At 45.2% G+C, this 25418-nt stretch overlaps 1 protein-coding gene across 1 annotated transcript; it reads left to right on the plus strand.

The window, feature by feature from the left end:
* Positions 1-3482: 3482 nt before the first annotated feature.
* LOC129373566 (fibroblast growth factor receptor 4-like) lies at positions 3483-24232 on the plus strand. The gene is given in 23 exon segments (XM_055051570.1): positions 3483-3974; positions 6577-6768; positions 9240-9427; positions 9511-9661; positions 10206-10256; positions 11341-11610; positions 11704-11784; positions 13176-13342; positions 13460-13583; positions 14073-14260; positions 14358-14496; positions 15360-15553; positions 16085-16230; positions 16523-16644; positions 16709-16778; positions 16780-16814; positions 16940-17145; positions 20577-20699; positions 21270-21322; positions 21324-21338; positions 21411-21548; positions 22221-22326; positions 23028-24232. Coding segments are annotated over 22 exon segments (2919 nt in total). The 5' UTR covers positions 3483-3974; positions 6577-6653; the 3' UTR covers positions 23265-24232.
* The last annotated feature ends 1186 nt before the right edge of the window (positions 24233-25418 follow it).

Here is a 25418-nt window from a genome sequence, read left to right on the forward strand (position 1 = left end):
GGAGCTAGCTGCAGCCAGCCGCTAGGGAAGCTACTAGCAACTAGGAGCTAGCTGCAGTCAGCCGCTATGGAAGCTTCTAGCAACCAGGAGCTAGCTGCAGCCAGCCGCTAGGGAAGTTACTAGCAACTAGGAGCTAGCTGCAGTCAGCCGCTATGGAAGCTACTAGCAACTAAGAGCTAGCTGCAGCAAGCCGCTAGGGAAGCTACTAGCAACCAGGAGCTAGCTGCAGTCAGCCGCTAGGGAAGCTACGAGCAAGTAGGAGCTAGCTGCAGCCAGCCGCTAGGGAAGTTACTAGCAACCAGGAGCTAGCTGCAGTCAGCCGCTAGGGAAGCTACTAGCAACTAGGAGCTAGCCGCAGCCAGCCGCTAGGGAAGCTACGAGCAAGTAGGAGCTAGCTGCAGTCAGCCGCTAGGGAAGCTACTAGCAACCAGGAGCTAGCCGCAGTCAGCCGCTATGGAAGCTACTAGCAACCAGGAGCTAGCTGCAGCCAGCCGCTAGCTAAGCTACTAGCAATCAGGAGCTAGCTGCAGTCAGCCGCTAGGGAAGCTACTAGCAACCAGGAGCTAGCCGCAGTCAGCCGCTATGGAAGCTACTAGCAACCAGGAGCTAGCTGCAGCCAGCCGCTATCTAAGCTACTAGCAATCAGGAGCTAGCTGCAGTCAGCCGCTAGGGAATCTACTGGCAACCAGGAGCTAGCTGCAGTCAGCCGCTAGGGAAGCTACTAGCAACCAGGGGCTAGCTGCAGTCAGCCGCTAGAGAAGCTACAAGCAACCAGGAGCTAGCTGCAGCCAGCCACTAGGGAAGCTACAAGCAACTAGGAGCTAGCTGCAGCCAGCCGCTAGGGAATCTACTGGCAACCAGGAGCTAGCTGCAGTCAGCCACTAGGGAAGTTACTAGCAACCAGGAGCTAGCTGCAGTCAGCCGCTAGGGAAGCTACTAGCAACCAGGAGCTAGCTGCAGTCAGCCGCTAGGGAAGCTACGAGCAAGTAGGAGCTAGCTGCAGCCAGCCGCTAGGGAAGCTACTAGCAACCAGGAGCTAGCCGCAGTCAGCCGCTATGGAAGCTACTAGCAACCAGGAGCTAGCCGCAGTCAGCCGCTATGGAAGCTACTAGCAACCAGGAGCTAGCTGCAGCTAGCCGCTATCTAAGCTACTAGCAATCAGGAGCTAGCTGCAGTCAGCCGCTAGGGAATCTACTGGCAACCAGGAGCTAGCTGCAGTCAGCCGCTAGGGAAGCTACTAGCAACCAGGGGCTAGCTGCAGTCAGCTAGAGAAGCTACAAGCAACCAGGAGCTAGCTGCAGCCAGCCACTAGGGAAGCTACAAGCAACTAGGAGCTAGCTGCAGCCAGCCGCTAGGGAATCTACTGGCAACCAGGAGCTAGCTGCAGTCAGCCACTAGGGAAGTTACTAGCAACCAGGAGCTAGCTGCAGTCAGCCGCTAGGGAAGCTACTAGCAACCAGGAGCTAGCTGCAGTCAGCCGCTAGGGAAGCTACGAGCAAGTAGGAGCTAGCTGCAGCCAGCCGCTAGGGAAGCTTGCAGGAGCTAGCTGCAGTCAGCCGCTAGGGAATCTACTAGCAACCAGGAGCTAGCTGCAGCCAGCCGCTAGGGAAGCTACTAGCAACCAGGAGCTAGCTGCAGCCAGCCGCTAGGGAAGCTACTAGCAACTAGGAGCTAGCTGCAGCCAGCCGCTAGGGAATCTACTGGCAACCAGGAGCTAGCTGCAGTCAGCTGCTAGGGAAGCTACTAGCGACGAGGAGCTAGCTGCAGCCAGCCGCTAGGGAAGTTACTAGCAACCAGGAGCTAGCTGCAGCCAGCCGCTAGGGAAGCTACTAGCAACCAGGAGCTAGCTGCAGTCAGCCACTAGGGAAGCTACTAGCAACTAGGAGCTAGCTGCAGCCAGCCGCTAGGGAAACTACTAGCAACCAGGAGCTAGCTGCAGTCAGCCGCTAAGGAAGCTACTAGCAACTAGGAGCTAGCTGCAGCCAGCCGCTAGGGAAGCTTGCAGGAGCTAGCTGCAGTCAGCCGCTAGGGAAGTTACTAGCAACCAGGAGCTAGCTGCAGTCAGCCGCTAGGGAAGTTACTAGCAACTAGGAGCTAGCTGCAGTCAGCCGCTAGGGAAGCTTGCAGGAGCTAGCTGCAGTCAGCCGCTAGGGAAGCTACTAGCAACGAGGAGCTAGCTGCAGCCAGCCGCTAGGGAAGTTACTAGCAACTAGGAGCTAGCTGCAGTCAGCCGCTAGGGAAGCTACTAGCAACCAGGAGCTAGCTGCAGTCAGCCGCTAGGGAAGCTACTAGCAACTAGGAGCTAGCTGCAGCCAGCCGCTAGGGAAGCTACTAGCAACCAGGAGCTAGCTGCAGTCAGCCGCTAGGGAAGCTACTAGCAACTAGGAGCTAGCTGCAGTCAGCCGCTAGGGAAGCTACTAGCAACGAGGAGCTAGCTGCAGCCAGCCGCTAGGGAAGCTACTAGCAACTAGGAGCTAGCTGCAGTCAGCCGCTAGGGAAGCTACTAGCAACCAGGAGCTAGCTGCAGTCAGCCGCTAGGGAAGCTACTAGCAACTAGGAGCTAGCTGCAGCCAGCCGCTAGGGAAGCTACTAGCAACCAGGAGCTAGCTGCAGTCAGCCGCTAGGGAAGCTACTAGCAACTAGGAGCTAGCTGCTGGCTCTCAGGTCGGACACAAACACGCGGAGCCTCATGAAGATCTTATCTGCTTTATGACTTCCACTTGGACTCGGTTGTTTGTGTACTTTGACTTTTGCTTTAAAGCTGCGCCGTGTCAAAGGTCAGACCTGGACTGCATTTTGCTGTATTTTTCAAAACAAGAGATTTCTGATTCCTGCTCTTTGTGATGATGGGTTTTACCTGCATGAGCTGTTAGCCACCTACCCAGGAACTGTACGCTGCAAAAAATACTATTCACCTGGAATTTTTATCCACTTTCTAAAGTAAATGTTTCTGTAGAAAACTGACTCACGTTAACTTTACAGAAAGAAACAGGAGCTTGTTTTCAGTCAATAATTCCGAAATAATAATTTTTGTACCACTGGCATTGTATTCACGTTACCTAGCAACCCAGTTCTGGTTCTACTGTAAAATGTTCATAACATTTTTATTTTACATTATAATGACATAATCTGCCAGTGGAACCAGAACGTTTTTAATCTTATTTAGTTTTAAGTGTAGAAAAACATTTAGCACTAGAAACTCGATGTAAATCCTTGGTAAGATTTTGTTTTTGCAGTGCAGATTCATACTTCCTGTTTCCCTGTTCACTGTAAAAACAGAGAATTGACTTAATGAATGTTTTTGGTGGCGTTTGGTTCATTGGAAAGAAGGGTTAGAAGCTTTTAGATGGAAAAGATTTCAGACAAAAGTTTGAAACATTTATCTGATGCCCCCCCCTCCCCCTTCCCCCTCCCCCCCCCCCCCCCCCCCCTTACCCCTCCTCCTATCATTGTTGTTGTTCCGGCCAGCAGCCAGTCTTGTGGCAGGTCTGCAGCGCGGAGGTCGCAGTCGTCTCTCTGTCCGATTCTCAGACTGACTTGATCCGCGATTCGGCTGCAGACTGAGCTCCGACACGGTTCCGACCCAAGCCGCGCCTCCATGAGCGCTGCGTAAAGGCGCAGAGTCACCAGGAGCCCCGCGGACCTGTTTCTGTCCGTTCGGAGCAGCAGGGAGGTTCGGTCCGGTGTCGGCTGCTGCTGAGTTCCTCTCCATGGATGGTTGAGCGGACTTTGCCCCGGGATCAGAGCTCCTTGCCCGGCCAGCAGCTCCGGAGCCGCCGCTGCTCCCGGTTCCTGGAGCGGTTTTTCTTTTTCTCTTGATTTGTCCAAACGCGTCCGGTTGGGTTCGATTTGGATTCACTGACTCGATTCATGGAAAGAGATTCCCGATGAACAGTTCACTTTTCCCCGGAGCGGATCGGGACGCACAGTGATTTACCCCAACGCGCCTCTGCAGGGGCAAACCGGGAGCAGAGGTGGGTAAAAACTGCCCCGCAGCCGGGATTCACTCACTCACTCACTCACTCACTCACTCACTCACTCACTCACTCACTCACTCACTCACTCACTCACTCACTAATTTCCTTACATATTTATTTCTACTGAGTCTAAATCTGGGTTTTGGTTTTGGAATAAATGCCAAAGAGCTGCAGATATGGAATATTGATTATTATTAGTTTATTATTAGTTGTGACTGAATGAACGCAGTTTCATTTGCGCCAAACTGAGTCTCTAAACTTCACTTGTTGCAGCTTCAGAGCCGAAACAACTAAACACTCAAAATATGACTTTTATTTATTATTATTGTCTTTCCGGCGTTTCTGATTAAAAGCTTAAAAAGAGAAAAACATGAAAGTGATCGTAGAAACTGATCACCGGATGATCGAACTCATCGATCAGCGAAGGGCTCTCGGTGGCTCCGAGCCATTTCGTTCCCGGATGTTCCCAACTTTGTCCTTTTCGTAGCGGGTCAGATGTTCCGGTTCGGTTCGGTTCTGTTAGACCGAAACAAAATCATTTTCAGCAACTTCAAAGTTTTTATTGTGTTAAAGTTGCAGTTGCAGAAAACAAGATCAGGAAACCAACTGAAGGATGAATTGATTTGAATTATTTATAAAGTTAAAGTTTAAATTGGTGGCAGTTTAGTGATTAAGAAACAAACATGGCTGAAATAGTAAAACAATATTTCTGTTCAACAGATTAGCCTGCTAGCAAACTAAACTTTAGCGCGTTGCTACATGGGATTAAAAACTTTTTAAATCTATTCCAAAATGTTGAAATGTTAAGTAAGAAGCTCAGGTTGATAGCATTTTTGAGTTTAGCTTTAGCAATACTAGCTGCCTTTAGAAACGTTTGAAAATCTACTTTATAGTTGTTGCATATAAGTCTTTATGAAAAATAAAGCTAAGATTTGCTAGTCATTGCAAACACAAGACCAAGGTTAACAAACTCAACTTGCTAGCATGTTTGACTTTAGCATTAGCTCTGGTGCTAATCTAGTTAAAGTTGGATGCAAGAGTTTTAAAATCTATTCCAACATGGTGGAACGTAAAGCTCGTCTCTACAACTACACTTTACCCTCCATTAACCACAAAGGCCTTAGTTTGCTAGCAAGTTTAACTTTAGCATTAGCACTGGAGCTAAACAAGTTAAAACTGGAGTAAAGCACAAAAATTTTCCCAATCATAAATCACTTTTTTAGAAAGTTGATATTCATAACACAGTAGATAAATATGATTTTACAAAGGAATACATTTGAATAACAGTTAACTGTATTAGCATCTTCTGCTTTAATGATTAAACAGGATTTATTAAGATAATACAGATGCTATTATTAGTATCTCACCATTCAACTTCAGACTAAAGTGACACGCAGTGGGTATGAAATGGGCAGCAGCTTAGGAAGCGTTCGCTCTGGTCTTCAGATGGAGGCTGACTGCTCGGCTTTATTCAGCACGAATTATGTGGCAGAAACTCGCTGCTTCCCTCCGGTTTTAGATGTGGACAATAAAAAGAAAGCAGAATACAGTGGAAGTGTTTTTGGCTCCGGCTGCAGTTCAGCCGCCATCCGGAGGAATTAGCAGCAACAGGAGAGAGACGGGGGAAAGTTTTCCAGGCCCTAATTGAGAAAGAATACGTTTCATTCAGCAAAGCTTGTTCTCCAAGCGGCATGTGTGCGCGCCGCTTGGGTCTGGCGCCTGAGCTCAGCTGGCGCAGCATGCTGCAGAAAATCCAAAAACAGAAAAATCCCCACACTGCTCTGGTGGCTCCCTGACAGCCGGTCAATCTGTCAGGACGATTTCACATCGCCTCGCTGCACAGCAAGCAGGCTAACGGCCCGCAGCATGACACCTCCTACACCGTGCCCAGCCAGAGACAGGAGCAGGTTGTCCAGATATGTAACTGAGACCCAGAACTCATCCGAAGGCTCAGCCTCAGCACTGGCCGGGCCAAAACACAAGCAAACATGGCTGCTGCTGCTACAGGCACCAGACGGCATATCGACTGCAATTTTCATTTTAAACTAAAATTAAGCAGAAAAGAATAAATAAATCCCTTTTCGCAAAAACTGACTTATTTTAGCAAAAAAAAAAAATTGATCAATTTGAAACCAAGTAAGGCTTGATATTTACTTGGTTTCGGACCAGCAGTTTGGTCCACAAACTGATATTTATTTGAGTAAGACATTTCATCAAACTTCTGATCTTTAAGTGTTTTTGTGGTTATTTTTTATTATTTTCTTCAAATATTGGATGGAACTTAGAAACAGTTTATAAAAGTTTAAATACTTTAATATCATTTTAGCCTGATGAACAGAAACACCAGAAAAAAAAAACATTTGTGTCATCATAAAATTTTGGATACCAAACGACTAAATCAGATAAATAAAACTTGAGGACAGACTGGAGGACAGATGGACATCTGTAGCGACTCTCTTCAGGGATTTCTTTGTTTTTGACATGTAGCTTTAAAGCGAACATGACGGTTCATGTCTCTCCTCAAAGCGTCTCTTTCAGGGGACGGACAGACAGACAGACTGACTGACTGTTTGTCCTCTGGTTGGTTTTTTTTCTGCAGGATCCAGATTTAGAGACTTCCTGTGGCTCCCGGAGGTCCCGGTGCGCGGGCCCTCGCAGGCGTCCTGCTTCTTCCCCATGAAACTGAGGCGGTGCGTCGGGACGATGGAGCGCGGCTGCCTGCTGTGTGTCTTGCTGCTCTGCTTGGCGGACAGAGTGGCGGTCCGAAGCGTTCCCCAGATCAGAACCAAAGGTGAGACCGGTCGATGCCAGAGTCGCTGCTCTGCTTTGTGTTGTTTGGGTTTTATTTGGGGGTTTCAGAGTAGAAACGCCTGTGAAAACTGTATCCTGTTCAGTCACCATTTTGCACAACTTGGTGTTGATCCGTCACATAAAAATATTTATGGTTTTAATGTCATAAGATGAGGCGCTCTGGCCCCGGCGTCCCCTGGACATCTTCAGATGTAGAACTTGTGGAGGGATTGTTGACTCTGCTATTTGCCATGTTTTAATTTTCTTGAGATTTTTTTGCCATGCAAAGAAAAATATTATATGAAAATAAAGCCAGGCGGCCCAGTGGGTAAGGGTAGGGGTTGGGGTTGGGGTTGGGGTTGGGTTAGGGTTAGGCGGCCCCACGGCCTGGAGGTGCAGGTTTGCCTGGTGCTGAAGGTGTGTTTGTTTTATTGATGCTTCACATGCAGACGCTGTTGGTTCCCATTTCTCTGTTTCTGTTCAGCTGAAACCTCGTCAGTCTAATTGTTCCCTGCCAAGCAGCAGCTTTCAGAATGAAAGCCGATGAGGGATGTTTATCTTCAGCGCTGTTAGTTTTTGGTCTGATTAAAATGTAGGATGATTTATTTGTAAGGATGTGTGGAAACAGATGAAAGCGCTGAGGCTTGTCAGGACAGATGAGCCTCCAGAAAGGCTTCAAACATCCTGATGACAGAAACGTCTTCACATCGTCTGACAGGAACAGGAACCGTTCTGCCATTTATCTCCTGCCGGCAGCTCTCACTTTGTCTGAATATTGGGCAGGAAAATGGCTCACACATCCCCGAGTCTTTCATTTATTGCTTTGAATTATTGCTCGTTTGCTGTGCAGGTCTTTCCTCAACAAACACATTTATTAAAAAACATAAATTAGTGTTGAACACATTAATCCCAGGTCTTAAACATGGCCGCATTGTTTAATGTTGCATGTATTTTGAGGCGCCTGCAACATGATTGCTGCGTTCTCTGAAATGTTCTACAGAACACAAGGGAATTATGGGTTTTGAAAAGTCAAAAATCTTCTGTTCACTTTTTTCTAGCAAATTTTTGACTTCTCAAACTTAAGAAATTGCCCAGATTTTTTCTAGATACTCTGAGATTAATCTTACATTTCTGAGCTTTTTCTGGAAATGTGCTCTTATTTTGTAATCCACAGTGTTACGCCGTTGTTAACAGTCAAATAATTCAAATAAAACATAAATGAAAGTCCCTGACTGAAATAAATGCACCTGAATTAAAGGTTGGATGCTGCTGAGTGATAATTTATAAAAATCTTTAGCAGAACTGTTTCCGGTCAGTTTTTAAACTCCTAAGCTCCTGGACATTCCCTCTTAAATGAAAGACAATTCACAGATTTCTTCTGTTTTTGAGGCAAATCAGGAGCAGCGCCAAACATTTTTACGTGTTTTGCAGTTTCTGGTATCAAACGGAGAGCGCCGACGGTTGTTGTGCCGTTTCTGTGGGACATGAAGGTCTCATTGTCCCGGCTCAGGCCGGCTGATTGGGCGGCTTGTTTGTGTTGGTTCTCTTGTTGTTTGCCCCCTCGCCTCTGGGTGACAATTCACACCCCGTCGTAAGTTCAACTCCAGGGCAGCGTCCCTGTCTGGGGAAGTTCATTAACGTGGCCAAAGACTGTGTGGTCCAGATCTTAGGCTCATATTTCTAGATTTTCAGACAGATCTGATGGGATTCGAGACATCAGCTTGGGCTTTATCGTCTGGATGTGTGCAGGGATGAATTTGGTGGTTCATTCTCCACTTCTTTCCCAGACTTTTCTAAGTCTGTAGAAACCCAGATGATTCTGGCCCCACTCTTATAATTTGAACAAATGTTGTGTTTTGAATTCTTACTAAACATGCATAAGAACTATTTGTTTGAACGTGTTTTCCTTCATTTGACCAATCCGTGTCTGATTTTCCACTTACAAGGTTGTAAGCGTGTTATTTGTTCCTGAAAGCATTACCTGCATGCAGTCTGGGTGATTAGACAGAAAGGCAGCACTTCACTCCCACGAGGGAACAGATTGCCCTTTCACTTAGTGCTGGCAGGATGCAATCAGACAGAAAATTGCCTGGAAAATTGCTGGTCCTGAGTGAGTGAGCAGCGGCAGAGGGCTCCGGCCAGGCAGCAGATCCGCTTCAGGACAAGCGGCCCCCTGTAGCTGATAGTGACACCATAGTAGCTGGGTTATCAGGGCACTCTATCACTGCTTCCTGGCAGCATTAAATGTCAGAGTTTTGTTAGCAACATGGCGTGTTTCTCTTCCTGGTAAAGGGAAATCTGCAGGTTGTCTTTTGTCACATTTTCTCTTGATATTGATGAGGTGATCTGAAACCACAATAGTCGGTAGCTGCTAATTCAGCTTGTCTTCAGAACCCCAACAAACTAATTAGAGACAAAAGATTCCTCTAAATTTGCTTCTGCTATCCATTACCACCTCTTTGTGTTTTCCAGATCTTCGTGCATCCAGGCCTCTTATCATACCAGGGTATCCAGAAAACACTACAGTGATGGTTGGTGGCCAGGCAAAACTCTTATGCAAAGTCCACAGGCCGCTAACTACAAAGGTGCAGTGGCTGAAAAAAGATTCTAGCAACTCAGGACAAACCGAAGCAGGACCGCCTCGCATCAAGGCCCTGACAGTAAGAACTCATCTACAGCAGAAGCTCTGCCATTTATTTATCATGAATAAAGTCCCTTCTCTAAACTACCATCTCCTCTGCAGAGCCTGAAAGGTAATGGATCCAAGGTCAGTACCCTCCATCTGCCCAATATCACTATGGAGGATGCAGGCGAATACATCTGCGTGGCCGAGAGCGTCCATGGGGGGCGGATAGCTCAGGCCATGCAGTCAGCATGGCTGGAAGTCCTGCCTGGTGAGGAACTCTTATCACTACGAGTGCATTCACTCCAGATCAATCCAGTCTGCTTTTACCAAACTCGTCTGTCTAGAAAGTCCAGTTCATTATTGAGCTGCAAAAGCAGGAGGTGGACTAAAGTTCCTTCTCTAAACTACCATCTCCTCTGCAGACCCTGAAAGGTAATGGGCATTCTGGGTAAATCCGACCAAAGCTAACATGTTAGCCTAGCGCTAGCAGCAGAAATGGCTCCTGGTCTTCAGCCAAAGACTAAAGAGAAATCACTAAACTCTGACGCCGCCATCTTGTTTCATCTGGTGAAACAGGAAGTTGCTCTCAGTCTTTAGAGGTTTAGTGTCGCTTCCTCCAGTGGTTGTTGTTGCAGCGCCCCCACAGGCCAGGAGGGAACTGGCTGGTTTGGGTCAGAACCACAGCAGATGATGGAGTTCTGGTTCCAGTAGAACCGGGTCTATCAGAAGGGGAAACATCCTAAGTCTACGTCTGTTCATCTACTGTTTTGATGAAATTTTAACCTTTTAAATCACAGCATCTCCTTTCGTAGGTGCCATCAAATCCAGAACTGTAGAAGTGACTGCTGCTGGAATCCAACCAGGTAACTTTCAATTTAATTTTGATGAACTGATTAAGACCAAGCTGCAGCAAGAAGGTCTTTGGTTTGAATTCTTCCTATGTGGAGTTTACATGTTCTGCCCTTGCATGTGTGGGTTCTCATGCCACCATTCCTGCACATTACCCTTGGCATGGGTAATGTGCAGACGCCTGTATGATATGATTGTTTGTCCTTCATGTCTCTGTTGCCCTGAGATGGACTGGGGTGATGGTGGCATCGGTGGTAGGAGTTCATCTTGTAACCGGGTTTCAGATTTGAGTTGTTGTGTCCTCAGGAAAAACACTTCATCCTCCTGGCGGTGGTCAGAAGTGACGCCGCTGCATGGTAGCCTCGCTTGCCACCATCAGCGTGTGAATGGGTGAATGTCTAATAACAAGATACAAAGACAATATGAGACAGATTACATGACTGTAGTTTTGGGGTCCTCTGGACTTGATAAAATGCTATGCAAGTACAGGCCATTGACCATAGAGTCCTATCCAGAGTGTATTCCACTTCTGACCCATTAGGTCAGAAAGATAGACAAATATAAAATCCTGTAAGAATTAAGAGGCTAAAAATGACTGGCACAAACCCTTGACAAATTATTCTGTTGGTGTGTTGCAAAGGTTCTCTCTCTGTTGACTCACTTTAGGTTCAGTGAACCTTCACCACCCCTCTCCATCCACCGTCACGTTGCAACATGTTCATCAGCTCAGCCGTCCTCTTGCTCGCTTCTCTTCTTGACCTCTTTTCTGGAGCGATCAAGGAAGGGAAGGGAGATTGCGGTGTTGGCCGTATCGCTCTCAGCCACCCAGTAAGCTGAAGAGGAGGAGGAGGCGGTGCGGGAGGAGGGGTCGGATTGAAGAGGGTCAGGTCATTAAGGCCTCCGTTTCCATGGCAGTCCATTGTACTTATGCATATGTGGGGACAGAAAATGCTGAGGAGGTGCAAGGTCATAGCTGAGGGACTGGCTTACAGATTGAGCCAAGAGACTGGCTAATGCTATGTGGCAGTGGATTAAAACTATCAAAAGAAATACAGAGTCCTGGACTGGCACTTCTAACACTTCTCTTGAATTTGACAGAGGTTCCTCAGGACCTCAGTGAGGACACCACTGAAAATCTTCTGCTGGAGCCAGGAAACATTTTGAAGCTGCGCTGCGATGCGAACACCCGGCCAGGCACGGCGGTCAACTGGTACAAGGAAGGGGTCCGGCTGCTGCCCACACCCCGCACCCAGATGCGTGGCGCCATCATGGAGATCACTGGTGTGACGTATGAGGATTCAGGATCGTATGCTTGTGTTCTTCGGGGAACTAAAAATCCTGTGAGGAACTTCACAATTACCGTGGCAGGTAATATGAACCGACATTTGGTTCTTCATGACAGAAAATCAAATTGTTATCCGGTCAGTGAATTCTCATGTCGTCTTTCTGTCTTGTTATTAGACATGCTGGGATCAGGAGACGATGATGAAGACAACGGCTTGGAGGATTCTGCTGAAACTGAAAAGGTTTACTTCTCTAGAGGTGTGCAGTTGTTTTCACAATATTTGAGAAATCTAAGAGAATGTGACTCGGGTTACAGACTTGATGCCTGATTGGCTCTGCACCTCAAAGACTTTAGGCTCAGCTTGGTGTCGCTGTTCACCCCCCCCCCCCCTCCTTCCCTCTCTCCTCTCTCAGTCACTACTTCCTCTTCTGAGAGGGGAGATGTGCTACCAGCTCTCATCTAACGGGTAAATTGAGTTTCCTAAATCTGCAGGGATTTACCCGATCCAGAACTGAAGTAAACTCTGTTTAAGCTGGTTTCTAGAAAGGATTCGCCTGATTTCTACGGCCTACATCCAGATGTCTCACCCTTCTTCCCCCTGTGAATTAGCCAGACTGAGCAACATACAGATAACTAGTTCCACAGAGCACATCTGTTAACGGTCGCTCCTTCTCTTTTTTACAACTTGCACTTGTTACTGAATCAGGTTGGTTTTAGTGACTCTGGCGAGTCCCAAGATGTTGTTTTAAATTTGGGCTAAAGCAACCTATAAAATATTACCTACTTTTCTTCCCCAGAATCAAACATCATAGCTATTTTACTACCATCAAAGAACTTTGAGGCGACTCATTAATTGAATGTCTACAACATCTTTTAGATTTTCTTTATGCTAAATATTTTATTAGTAAAGCAATTTTGCAAGGGTCAGTACAGCTTAATTAAGTAGCAGAAATAATCAAATAAGTCAAATCAATCATCTAGCCTGTCTTTCCCTAACGCTGATACTCAGAACTAAAAAGGGAATCTTTAGAGAGACGGACGGAGTTTAGTGTCTCGAACCCCAGAACTGGATCGATGATGAAGAAGGTGTTGCAGCAGGAGGAAGAGGAGGTTGATTGATGAAGGCAGGGATCTCTGTTGGTCTGATGAGCTTTAGTCTCTGCATCCATGGTGAGGTCACACAGGACTTGGGTCTTTATCTTTGTCTTTGGTCTGAACCCAGCCGATGAGAGAAGTGCTATTTGAAGCCACATGTTGCGGGGCTGACGGGTTGGTCCCCGTGAACAGGACAATCTTTGGCTCTGTGTCTCTGGCTCTTCTTCAGCTGCAGAGTTCTTTGTCCATCTCGGTTTTGACTCAAAGCTGCCTGGAGGATCCAACCAAAGATTCCTCTTTTGCTCTCCCTTTATATAGGGTTTATCCATCCTTTTGGTGCATTTGCATTGGCTAACACTGTTCCTTGGCCCTCAAACCAGGGACGCAACGTAGATTTGCCCTTCAAAAATGTACAACTTAGCTTGACCCTCAAAGACTTTAGATTTGAGTGGAACTTGGGGAAAGATAACTTGTAAGCATCGGCACCCTAGCCCCATATTTTATGTCAAGTGTTTCATCAAAAACTTAAATTTATTAGTCTTTGTCTCTTCAGGGCCCTATTGGACCCACACCCATCGGATGGAGAAGAAGCTGTATGCTGTCCCTGCAGGAAACACTGTGAAGTTTCGCTGCCCTGCTATGGGGAGTCCAGTGCCAGCAATCCGCTGGCTCAAAAACGGACGTGAATTCAGAGGAGAGCACCGCATCGGTGGAATTAAGGTGAGGGTTTGTGAAAGTCTTTGGTCTTCTTATCTCCAACGTGTTTATAGTGTAAGAGATAGATTTAGTTTCTCTTATTCTTTTCACTCTTTATGATATTTGATTTGTTTTGGCTAGCTGAGGCATCAGCATTGGAGCCTGGTGATGGAGAGCGTTGTGCCCTCAGACAGAGGGAACTACACCTGCGTGGTGGTGAACAGATATGGATCCATCACTCACAGCTACATTCTTGATGTTTTGGGTAGGACATGGACAATTGCTCTTCAGATCACCACTAAACACAGACAGGGAACAAAAAGTGCATAGTTATCTGGCTGATGGCACCCAAAGCTTTAGTCAGCACTTGTTAAAGATTTCATTTGAGGGGTGCCTGGGATTGACAATGACAGCCAGAACAAGGACGGTCAGGCGTCCAGTCCAGTTTTCTACCTGATTTGTGACAAGAACTGAGGAGGGCTGCAAATTATTTGTTCATTGTTTTGCTGGATGTTAAGCACAGGGTCAGTTTCTATCCCTGCTGACAGGGACAAGAGGTGGAGACTAACGAGAAAACTAACGAGATCGGAAAGTGGCCGCAGATCAAAGAGGCCGCTGCCAGAGAGGCATGCTAATAGAACCAGTTTTGATCCTAAATTGACATTTCTTATTCTGTTCCCAACACACAAACATTTGAAGAAGACGTTTTGCTTCCTTTACTCAGCCCCTTCTCCTGCTTTGTCTTCATGCAGAGCGCTCCCCCACAGGCCCATCCTGCAAGCTGGTTTACCTGCCAACACCACAGCAGTGGTGGGCAACGATGTTCAGTTCCACTGCAAGGTTTACAGCGACGCTCAGCCTCACATTCAGTGGCTCAAACACATTGAAAGGAACGGCAGCCGCTATGGTCCTGATGGGACTCCCTACGTTCAGGTCCTCAAGGTTTGCATCCACCGTTGGACGGACAGAGATCAGTCAAATATGATCAAACTTACACACGGGGTTTTGATGCTTACCTTCTGTAATTTATGTCTGGTAGACTGGCAGTCTGAACATGTCCGAGGTAGAGGTGCTCTACCTGTCTAAAGTTACCATGGAGGATGCAGGAGAATACACCTGCCTGGCTGGCAATTCAATCGGCTTTGCCTACCAGTCGGCCTGGCTCACTGTGCTTTCAGGTAAAAAAGGAACTAATTCAGTTTTCATCTCACTGAACAGCTGTGATTATGCTTATATAAACTGTGTTGCTGCAGGCTCGGCCTCTTCTTCTCCTGTCTCTTTAAGGTAGAATGCCGACCATTGTTATCAATGGTCGGCATTGATAACAGAAGCAAAGAAATAACTGAAGCTGCACCAATAACTCTTCTGTTCAGTTTTGTTTTTGCCAAAATCTGACCTGTCAAAGCTGATGTTGGTCTTTCAACAGAGACATTAAATTGATTTTACATTTTCTTAGCAAGCTATATAAAATCTTCTTAAGATGTTTTGCACGCCTCATGTCACTGGAAATGTAATCAAGATTGCCAAAGTGTGACAGCAATCTGTGTTAGTTTGCACATGAAGCCAACGTTTTCCAGAAAGTGTTTCCAAATGAAGCAAGTGGCAGGACAGACAGACAGACAGAGGCTCAAAGGAAAGGAAACAACTTCCTGTATAAACCACAAATACAACTGTTGTAGAAAACGCTGCTTTGTTTTTAGTCATTTTTTAATCATATAAGCATAATTAACAGTCTTCTTATCTACTCAAATGTTACCAACATGCTTCTGGTGCTGGGAGCTTCGCTGTAGTTTGGCTGTCCAGGACAAAATGAACAAAAGTCAGGTGAAAGGTCAATTTCCCAAAGAAACTGTCTTTATCTGAATGTTGCCAGTGGAGTCCAAACAACCATCAGGCAGATGTTTTATGGTCATCATGATGTCTTGAGTAAAACTCATCTGTAGAGCAGATTTTTGCCGTTTTCCCCAGTAAGAACCACAGATCAGCTGAGCAGCAGCATTATCGCCTCGAGCCTCAGGTCTGTCTGTCCCTGTTCCTGCAGAAGAAGAAGCAGCTGAGTCCATGGAGACCATGGAGACCAAGTACACCGACATCATCATCTACGCCTGTGGCTTCGTGGCTCTGATCATGGCCATCATCATTGTGGTGTTGTGCCGGATGCAGGTCCACCCACGAAGGGAGCCTTTCGACGCACTTCCTGTCCAGAAGCTCTCCAAGTTCCCTCTGCGCAGACAGGTACAACGCTTCATAGTCACAGTGAAGGGAAGGGAAGTAGCATCCTGCCACTGTCCGTCTTCACCAGTTCTAACAGACCTGATCTGGACTTTCTATCGATACTGGTTCAATCTGTACCGATATTTAAATCAATAACTTAATGCATAATTAGGCTTACTAATCTTATGGACTCTGAAGTTCATAAGATATCCAGAAAACCTGCTAAGCTCAGGTAGGTGGCGCTAGGCCAGTCCTCTGTGTTGTTGTGTTAAAAAATGTTGAACGTTACAAACATTTGGAGCAAGAATCATAATCTGGAAATAATGTGTGAGGCCAACGGGCAGCTGCAGGGACGACACAAGCAGCTAAACCTAGCTCAATCCGTCTTTTCTGTTACTAAAACTATCTAAACTAAACCAATGACGCTCAGCCTGGGGGCCCACCAGGCTGATGACAGACTGGGAGAAACACGGATATATTTCGGCTACGTCTATAGAAACAAATGTATGATCCAAAAGAAAGGTTATTAAACTTCAACCTGTTTTTGTAAAGTATTCAGTGGAGTCCAACTCGTCTGGAAAGTCCAGTGCATCTCTGATGAGGGTGGCTCGACTCTCATCCGGCTGCTCGCCGATGCTGGCCGGCGTTATGGAGTTCGAGCTGCCGTACGATCCAGACTGGGATTTCCCAAGGGAGAAGTGAGTCATCTGCACGTCTTTTCTCACGTAAAACATCTGATATCCTGTAACAGTGAGGTGTCTTTGAAAGGTTGTGTCTTGAAATCCTAAAAGGTTGTGAGGGTATTGAGGTTTGTTTGGCTTTTGGGCTTCAGACTCGGTAAAAGGTTTAGCTATCGAATCGTATGGGGACCTAAAATAAAAGGCCTGCAGGACATTTTTGGCTCTCTCCAACCTCTAGTTTAAGAAAGCAAAGGTTCAAATTATGGATTTGTACAATTCTCATTTCAACATACTTATTTTCTCTCTCTAGCTTGACACTGGGAAAACCTCTTGGAGAGGGCTGCTTTGGTCAGGTGGTCAGAGCTGAAGCTTTTGGCATCAACAAGGACTTCCTGGATCAGGCCACTACTGTTGCAGTCAAGATGCTCAAAGGTGAAAATAAAGAAATGAAAGTAATTGATGAGTTTTCTGCTTTCTGACATGGCCTGTTCTTCAGATGACGCCACAGACAAAGACCTTGCAGACCTCATATCAGAGATGGAGCTGATGAAAGTAATGGACAAGCACAAACATCATCAACCTACTGGTCTGCACACAGGATGGTGAGCTACTACTGGTCTTCCTGTCTCCTAAAACCCAATTTATTGTCTCAACTTGAGTGATCCCAAACCCCGAGGCTGCAGGAACAACAAACGGCCCTTCATCCTGTTTTCCTCCCCCTCCACAGGCCCCCTGTACGTGCTGGTGGAGTACGCCTCCAAAGGCAGTTTGAGGGAGTACCTGCGGGCCAGGCGGCCTCCAGGCCTGGATTACACCTTTGATGTGACTAAAGTGCCTGAGGAGCAGCTCACCTTCAAAGACCTGCTTTCCTGTGCCTACCAGGTGGCCCGAGGGATGGAGTACCTGGCCTCTAAAGGGTGTTCACTTGAAAGAGTGAGAATGACATCTGAGTGCTTGTAATTCCCTCAACAAGCACTTTATGGATGCTAAACGTTTAGCTATTGACTCAAAGAAGCCCTGCAGGATGATTACCTGGCTCCAGATTCATATTTGCGTGAAGATAGCACAGCCAGCGTTGTTGACTATTGTTGGAAGAACTCTCAGATTTTCAGCTTAGGGTTTTTCCTTTTCTTGAGTAAAACAGTAAATCAGAACTGGTTCCCTGCCAGGACATTGATTCACAAAATGAGCTTTGTGAGCTTTTTCTATTTGACCTACTGTCTAAGCAGATTTTAGCCAGTTGAATTTTCCTGTCACTGTAATCAAAGCATTTACGTTATTTTCCCTAAACTTCTTGTTCTGAACATCATTTATTGATACTGGAGCTGAAGAGACGGTGCACAACTTGTGTGAGAGAGAAGTCTCTATTAAAAATGACTTTAGCTAATTTAGCGTTAGCGGCTGTAAACATTATTCTCTGGGCGTATTATCTGGAGTTTGCAGAGTTAGCTGACATCTCCAATGCAGGACGAGCCATGGCAGAAAGAGGTTGGAAGATTAGAAGGATAATCCAGATTAACTTTGCGTTAATAAGCTTATTCTTCTTAAAATCTGCCGTCCCTCTGATAGCTGCCTGAAAACATGGCAGACATGACCGCAGCAAATAATTTCCTTTTGAATGGCTTCCTGCACACATTCTGCCTGCTTCTGACATCACTCTCTAAAAACAAAAGCACATTTTCTCTGTTGAGTAGCAGGCTGCTGTTAGCTAGCCTGTTAGCCCTTAGCTGTGCTAGCTACATCCTGGCTACTGCTCCAGGCAGGTCGAGCTGAGATGGGTCATTCTGTGGTCACCGCTCAGTTTCTCAGTGCATCTCTAGTTTGTTGTAGTTGTAATTTATGAGTCACAGCTTTCAATTTCAAAATGGCTGCTGCACAAATAACACTGCAAAAACACAAAACCTCACCAAGTGATCTTAGCCTCGTTTATAGTGTCGATCTCTTGAGGAACCAGAGTGAAGACAAACTAACTTTCAGCAAGATATCAGAGCTTTACTTAAGTCAATAATATTGATTAAAAATCAGATTATTTAATTCTAAAAAGGCATTTCCCCTTGGTATAAGTCAGTGCTTCTCAATTATTTTCCGTTACGCCCCCCTAGCAAGAAGAAAACTATTCGCGCCCCCCACTCCCCACCGTGACTATCCATCTCTGCATAACATTTTTTCCTTATTAACATTTTTTTTCGCTGAAAAAACTCTAGCGGCTTATCGGCGTGATTGGGATGTAACATATTTAAGTGACGCGCTAATTTATTTGGCTTCATGCTGTCTGCTGCGAGCATTTTTAGACACAGCAAACACACCGGTCTTTCCTCTTCTCCAACTGTAGTCACAGTGAAGCCAAGCGCTAAATACGCTTCGTCGTATTTCCTCTTCTTAGCTTTCGGTTGACTTTCTGTTGTCTCATTATCTTTGTCTCTCTCCGCTTTTCTTTTCATCCCTGTGAAAAACTTTTTCATGTTGGGGGTTGTTGAATAACGGAGGCCATAGACAAACGCAGTCGGAGCTTTTTGTTGACTTAACACTGCTAACCAAGGCAAACCTGTTGTCTTGTAAGTCGTAAAATGTTGCACTGTCGCAAACGTGACAGAAGTAACAATGAGAGCGCCACTGCCGCCTACTGTGCGCAATACACTTTATACTAGTACGGCCAAAAAAAAGCCTGTTCCCCAGGATCACGCACGCCCCCCGGGTATCGCACCGCGCCCCCCAAAGGGGGCCCGCCCCACTATTTGAGAAGCACTGGTATAAGTGAAATAATCTGCCAAAGAAAGTAGAACTTTTCCATCATTTTTATTAAAATAAAATCCCATTTCTTACTGGAAACTTTGTTGTAAGTCAGTTTTATCTTATTTCAAGTCAAATAAAATACACTAGAAACCAAGAAAATACTTGGGTAATATTTAGTGTTTTTGCAGTGAGGATATAGTGAAACTTACATGAATCAACAGTTTTTACACATCCATGGTGTAAGTAATCTGATTACACTGGTGGGACTTACAGTGCTTCACAGTCTGTGTAAAGACATTTCTCCTTCATAGTTGAATCCATAAAACTAAGAGAAGCACATTGCTATGTTTGTGATGCTAACTGTGTTCAGCATCACAAATGGATGTGCAGAGGTTTAACAGCTGATCGGTTTGCGGTTCCTTCACTAAAGGGCATTTTGACTCTGAGTCCCGCCGGCAGGACCAGCTGCTGTCCTCCCTTTCTCTTTCTGCTCTCTGGCCCCTTCACCCCATTTTTCAGTTTCTTTCATTTTCCCAGCAAGCACTCTGTCTGTGAGTGCATCTTATCAACACGTCTCTGTCTGTGCCAGCCGGTGTCTCCGAGCGGCATTCCTGAGCAGCGAGCTGCCGCGGCTTCAGTCCTGTTTACTCTCCATCTGCCTGTCCCTTCGGCTTGCAGGGCTTTGTCCTTCCTTACGTCGCCATAAATCTGTTCGCAAACAGGCGAGCGGAGCAGAGCCGTCGTCTGGCATTGAGTTTCTGACTCTGCTGAATGCCAGAGTCTGAGACTAACCCACCATTATGGGGAGACCCACAAACCAGAGCGGTTCGTTCTGCAGCTCCCCACAAATCCCGCGACTATTTCCAATGAAACCAAAATAAACTTAATGACATACGTTGAATGTGAGCAAACACTGCTTTCTTTTTTCCCCTCTTCCTGAAGGGTTGGTTTAAACTCCAGGATTTCTATATAAAGACAATTTTATTTTTGTGGAATTCATTACAATGAGGCCCTGTGAGCTGATTTTAGACGACCAGTCTTTTCATTTGGGCAGAGAATGTGCAATTACGTTTACCGTATGCCTTGAAATAACAACCTAGACTTATCCGAAAGCTTTCGTGACTCTAAAAGCAGAAAGAAAAACATTTTTCTGCCCTCTTGTGAAGTTTATTTGTAAAAATCAGAACAGAATCAAAATCGGTGATTACATTAAATTAAGCCTTAAAATGTTCTAAATTCACAAAAATAAAGTAAGTTAGCCTTAAATCACAGGATGTTTTTCTTTTTGTAGTTAGAACGATTAAATCTAATATCTTGTAGTTTTTTGCTCACTTTTCTCAGTTTCTAGCATTCTGAAAGGCTACTGCTAACGAGCTGCTAATTTAACCTTGCTAGCTAGCTGGCTAGCTTTTTTGCATGTATCATGGGTAAGTGCAAATTTATTGCCGATTGTCTGGACAAAGTTCATACATTTCTGCGGAAATGTAGGTCTTAAATTCTATTCAGAATGGTCTTGAAAAGTTTTGAGCTGGTGAAACCTGCAGAAACCTGTTCCTACAGACGAGCAGCAAAAGCAGCAGAACCCAGAGACCGGCCGTAAAGTCCAGTCTGTTTTCTGTCTGTTTCTGCAGTGCATCCACAGGGACTTGGCAGCCAGGAACGTCCTGGTGACGGAGGACAATGTGATGAAGATCGCAGACTTCGGCCTGGCCAGAGGCGTCCACCAGATCGACTACTACAAGAAAACCACCAACGTGAGTTTCTGCTGCTGCACTTTCAGCAGGAAGAACTGCAAACCACACCTGATGGTGAAGTTCATCAGGTCGGCTGGAAGGTGCTGAAAGTTGTCGGTTTCCTGCTTAATTGATGTGAATTGAAAGTAGTAAGAGGCAAAAATGCCAGGATTTACTTACAAGGACGACTGTTGGCAGAGTGGTTGTCTTGCAATCAGAAGGTTGTAGGTTCGATTCCAGCTTCCTCCTGTCACATGTCGATGTGCGTTTGTGAGTGCAGCTGGGTGAATGTGACTCGTGTAAATCGCTTTGAGTGGTCAAAATGACTGGAAACGCGCTATATAAGTTCAGTCCATTTACCAGGAAGGAACATCGTTGGGATCCAAAGAAGGGAAGGCAGGAAACAAGAGACATCAGGAAGGAGACAGGAAGTGGAAGGAGGAGGTAAAGGACTTGAGGAAGGGAAGACAGAAGGAGGTTTTTGATGCAGGAGAGGAGAATATTTAGACAATGAGAAAGAAAAGTAGATCTTGATTCTCCAAACCGATGCTGGCTGGTGAAACTGACGGCGTGGCTAACGGGTCTCTGCAGGGCCGGCTGCCGGTGAAATGGATGGCACCAGAAGCTTTGTTTGACAGAGTCTACCCACCAAAGCGACGTGTGAGTTCATCTTGTCCAGAGCCGCCGGGTTCTGATGGAACCGGAGCTAACGTCTGACCATCTCGCTCTCAGGTGGTCGTTCGGCGTCCTGATGTGGGAGATTTTCACGCTGGGTGGTTCGCCGTACCCCGGCATCCCGGTGGAGGAGCTCTTTAAGCTGCTGAAGGAGGGACACCGCATGGACAAGCCGTCCAACTGCACACACGAACTGTAAGTCTCAAACTCTTCCATCCTAACGCAACAGGTTTCGGGTTTTGTCCAGAAACTTTGCTCTGGTTGGTTTGGTGTGAACGCTAACTGACCTCTGACCTCTGGTCCTCCAAGCCTGGGTCTGGTTCAGTTTGAATGTGAACGCCAAGCGGATCAGAGAGCGCTCCAAAAGCAGGAAGCGGACTACAGCGCAGGGCATTCTGGGTAAATCCAACCAGAGAAATCCTCCAGCACTAAACTCTGGCGCCTCCATCTTGTTTCATCTGGTGAAACAGGAAGTTGCTCTCAGTGTCTTCAGAGGTTTTAGTCGTTTCCTGCAGTGGTTGTGGGTGCAGCGCCCCCACAGGCCAGGAGGGGAACTGGCTGGTTTGGGTCAGAACCACAGCAGCTGCAGGTGGAGCAGAAGTTCTGGTTCCAGTAGAACCGGGTCTACAAGATATTTGCCGACAAGTTTTTTTATTTTAGTCTTGAATGCAACACGTTTATATTTTGTACTGTTTTGGGTTCATTTCTGCTTTGTGTTCTATTAATAAAATACCTTTATTGAGTCTTTACACTCCAGTTTTCGATGAATCGATTGTTAGATTAGTTTACAATAACTTCAGTATTTAATTAATCCGATTAACCGTTTCACTCCCAGTGTGTTATGATGAAATGTTCCTTTCTCTGCAGCTACATGCTGATGCGTGAATGCTGGCACGCTGTTCCCACCCAGAGGCCGACGTTCAAGCAGCTGGTGGAGGAGCTGGACAAAGCGCTGCTCTCCATCTCTGACGAGGTGAGACTCGCTACAACCTTTAACTGAGCCAATCCAAAACTATTCAAATTAGTCAGTGGTTTGAAACACTTATGGGACTCAATTTACACATGTGTAAATTGAGAACTGTCTCTGAGAACTGAAAGACGCAAAAGCAGCAGAAAACCTCATGATTAGGGCTGGCTGATATGGATTTAAAGTTTCATCGAGATATTTGGTAGGACTGTTGTGACAATAGTAAAATTGAAATACAACTATTTATTACAGAAATTGCTGCAACCACAGAAAACAAAACCAAAAGGAAAAATCCTGCAAATCCATAAGAGCTCCAGAACACTAGGGGGCGTCTGGAGCATCTGATACTATCAATGTAAATATCATACTGTAAAAAACTGTCATTTGACGCATTTATATGGTCTTCTTCCATCTTTCCCCTGACTTTAAATCATCATATCCTGTCTTTACCATAAACAAATAGGATTTGTTGGTTGACTCCCCCTAGTGGTCTGGAGGAGTTTTGTATTTCATAATTGGTGCATTTCCTGTGTTTGCAGCACTTAGTTTGAGATTTCAGGATTTTTGTTTTGTTGTGTTTGCTTCTAGTTTCTGTTGAGTTTATTTCTTTTTTAATTTGTGTTTTGGAATTTGCATCATTTCTGTGTTTTCACTCATATTATTAGTTCCTGATTTCTAGCCTGACCAGTGTTCCTCTGACCCCTCAGTACTTGGACCTGTCCACGCCGTTTGAGCAGTACTCGCCGTCCTGTGAGGACACTTCCAGCTCCTGCTCCTCCGACAACGACTCTGTTTTTACGCACGACGCCCTGTCCACCGACCCCTGCCTCCTGGCCTACCAGGACGTCCGCTCTCGGATCGACCCAAACGGCTCTCCGGTAGACTCTGCTTCCTGCTGGCGCCTCACCGAAGGTCGAAGCTGCATTTCCCAACTTAAAGGTTGAATTTTTATTGGACCTTAGCTAGAAGTAGGCATTAATACCCACACAGAGCACTGAGGCCAGCTGAGGAAAACGTATGTAGCCTTCAGGAGAACGGCTTGAAACCAGCGGCGCTGCAGGAAAGACGCTGGAACTCAAACTCATTCTGTGCTTTTTCTGCGATTAGCTGGTCTCTGGAGAGGCGACGGACAAAGATCTGCTTCACCAACCCAAAAACCAGGGCTGCAAACCTGAAGACTTTTTAAAGAAAATAATTATTTTGCTAAAAGTTAAGAAATTGATTCTTGATATAAATTGCTCTATATAATAATATTTTACATTTGTATTGCTTATTTAAAAAAGAAGAAGTCTTAAATCTCAGGATCTCTCACTTTAAGAAGTTGCTGGAGTGGCAGCAAAGTGCCTGAACTGATGATTTCCTGTGAATATATTAGAATAATAAACTATTTTATGTACAAATCAGTGTCAGAAAACAGCTGCGTTTCACAAAAATGAGAGAAATGTTGACCTCAAAGTGCCAAACGTATCCAAAGTTATTTAGAGGTTGAGAAAGAAAAGAAGCTGGAGGCGATTTGAGTTTTACTCGAGAACTCTTGAAATTAAATCCTTAATTTTTATTTTATCTGCAGCTCAAAGAAAATGGAAGCATAAAAACAGTTGAGGTTTTGAGTCTTTTTGGATTTGAGATTCAGTTTAAGCAGTTACTGTCTTACTGTAGTAAATAACACTAGGAAGCTTCATTTAGCATTAATCCAGGTTAGCTCACCTGAGGCTAAAGTTAGCAGCTGATATGAGAAGGACAGAGACAGAAGTAGACTGCAGTCAGTGAAAACAACTCATTTTGTGAACATAATATCACATATTTTAGGAGAAAACAGGATGATTTAAGTGGAGAATGTAACTTGGAGGCGGTGCACCATGACTGATCTTCCCCCATGAAACAGTGAAACCCATAATATTCATGAATACTCATTCCTTCAGTTTGTATTTTTAATTTTGTTTAAGGCAACAACTTTCTGCTCCAAGAAAAAAGAAAATTAAAATAAAATAATAGGAAAAGTCCGCACACATCTGGAGTTTCTCCATATACATAAATACAGTGCTCACAAATTTTAGCACCACTGGAATCCCGTACACCTCTGTTAGTACAAGCACTGGCAGCAGTCAGTCAAAATCAATCAAGTTTTCCACTTTTCAATCAATCAATCAAATTTTATTTGTATAGTTCATTTCAAAGTGCTTTACATCAAAAAAACATAAAGTTATGCAACATAGAATAAACAACACATTGTTCCACCATTACATTTTAAATTGATTACGTTTCAAATAAAACTCTAAACAGGTGAGATTTTAGTTGAGATTTAAAGGAATTCAGGGTTTCTGCTGTTTTACAGTTTTCTGGAAGTTTGTTCCAGATTTGTGGTGCATAGATGCTGAAAGCTGCTTCTCCTCTCTTGGTTCTGGTTCTGGAGATGCAGAGCAGAACCAGAACCAGAACCTGATTGTCTGATTGTCTGACTGATAAAAGCATGAATTGTTATGAAAAGCTAAAACATTCCTGTGATTACAGTATTATACATTTTCACTCTGAAAGTTCTGCACTAGATAATTACTCTGACAGGAAATGCTTCATTCTCAGTTTCACACAGGAAGACCAATGGTGACGGACACACCTCCACTGCAAATGATAATGAGCTTCGTTCTGGCAAACTTGGACAAGTTCAGATATTTATTTGTTCTGAGACATCAGGCGTCTCCATATGAAGTGTTTAATTTACTTGCATTTGTGCATGTTTCACCAGAGACGATTATTGCTGGTGCGCCGCCTCCAAGCTTCATTTCTGTTAATACTGATCAGTTTCTTTGTAACAAAAGTCCACTGTGACGATACCGACGGCTTGTTCACTGCAAAAACACTCAATCTAACCAGTGGAAACAGAATGAGTTTTATTTTAAGTGAACTGAGACATTGGACAAAAAATACTTTGTGAGATTGAGTGTTTTGTTCTGAGATGTTAAAATCTGCTTTGGTTATTGTCTGAACTTCTCAGCTTTTTACAGAAAGGGTTAGGGTAAGGGTTTGTTTTCAACCCAGTTCCAGCTCCACTGGCCGATTTCTTCACTGATGACATTTTTCACATTTTATAAGAAATATGA

This window comes from Poeciliopsis prolifica, unplaced genomic scaffold (genome assembly GCF_027474105.1).
Source record: "Poeciliopsis prolifica strain line A6 unplaced genomic scaffold, Auburn_PproV2 SCAFFOLD033, whole genome shotgun sequence".
Classification (NCBI taxonomy): domain Eukaryota; kingdom Metazoa; phylum Chordata; class Actinopteri; order Cyprinodontiformes; family Poeciliidae; genus Poeciliopsis; species Poeciliopsis prolifica.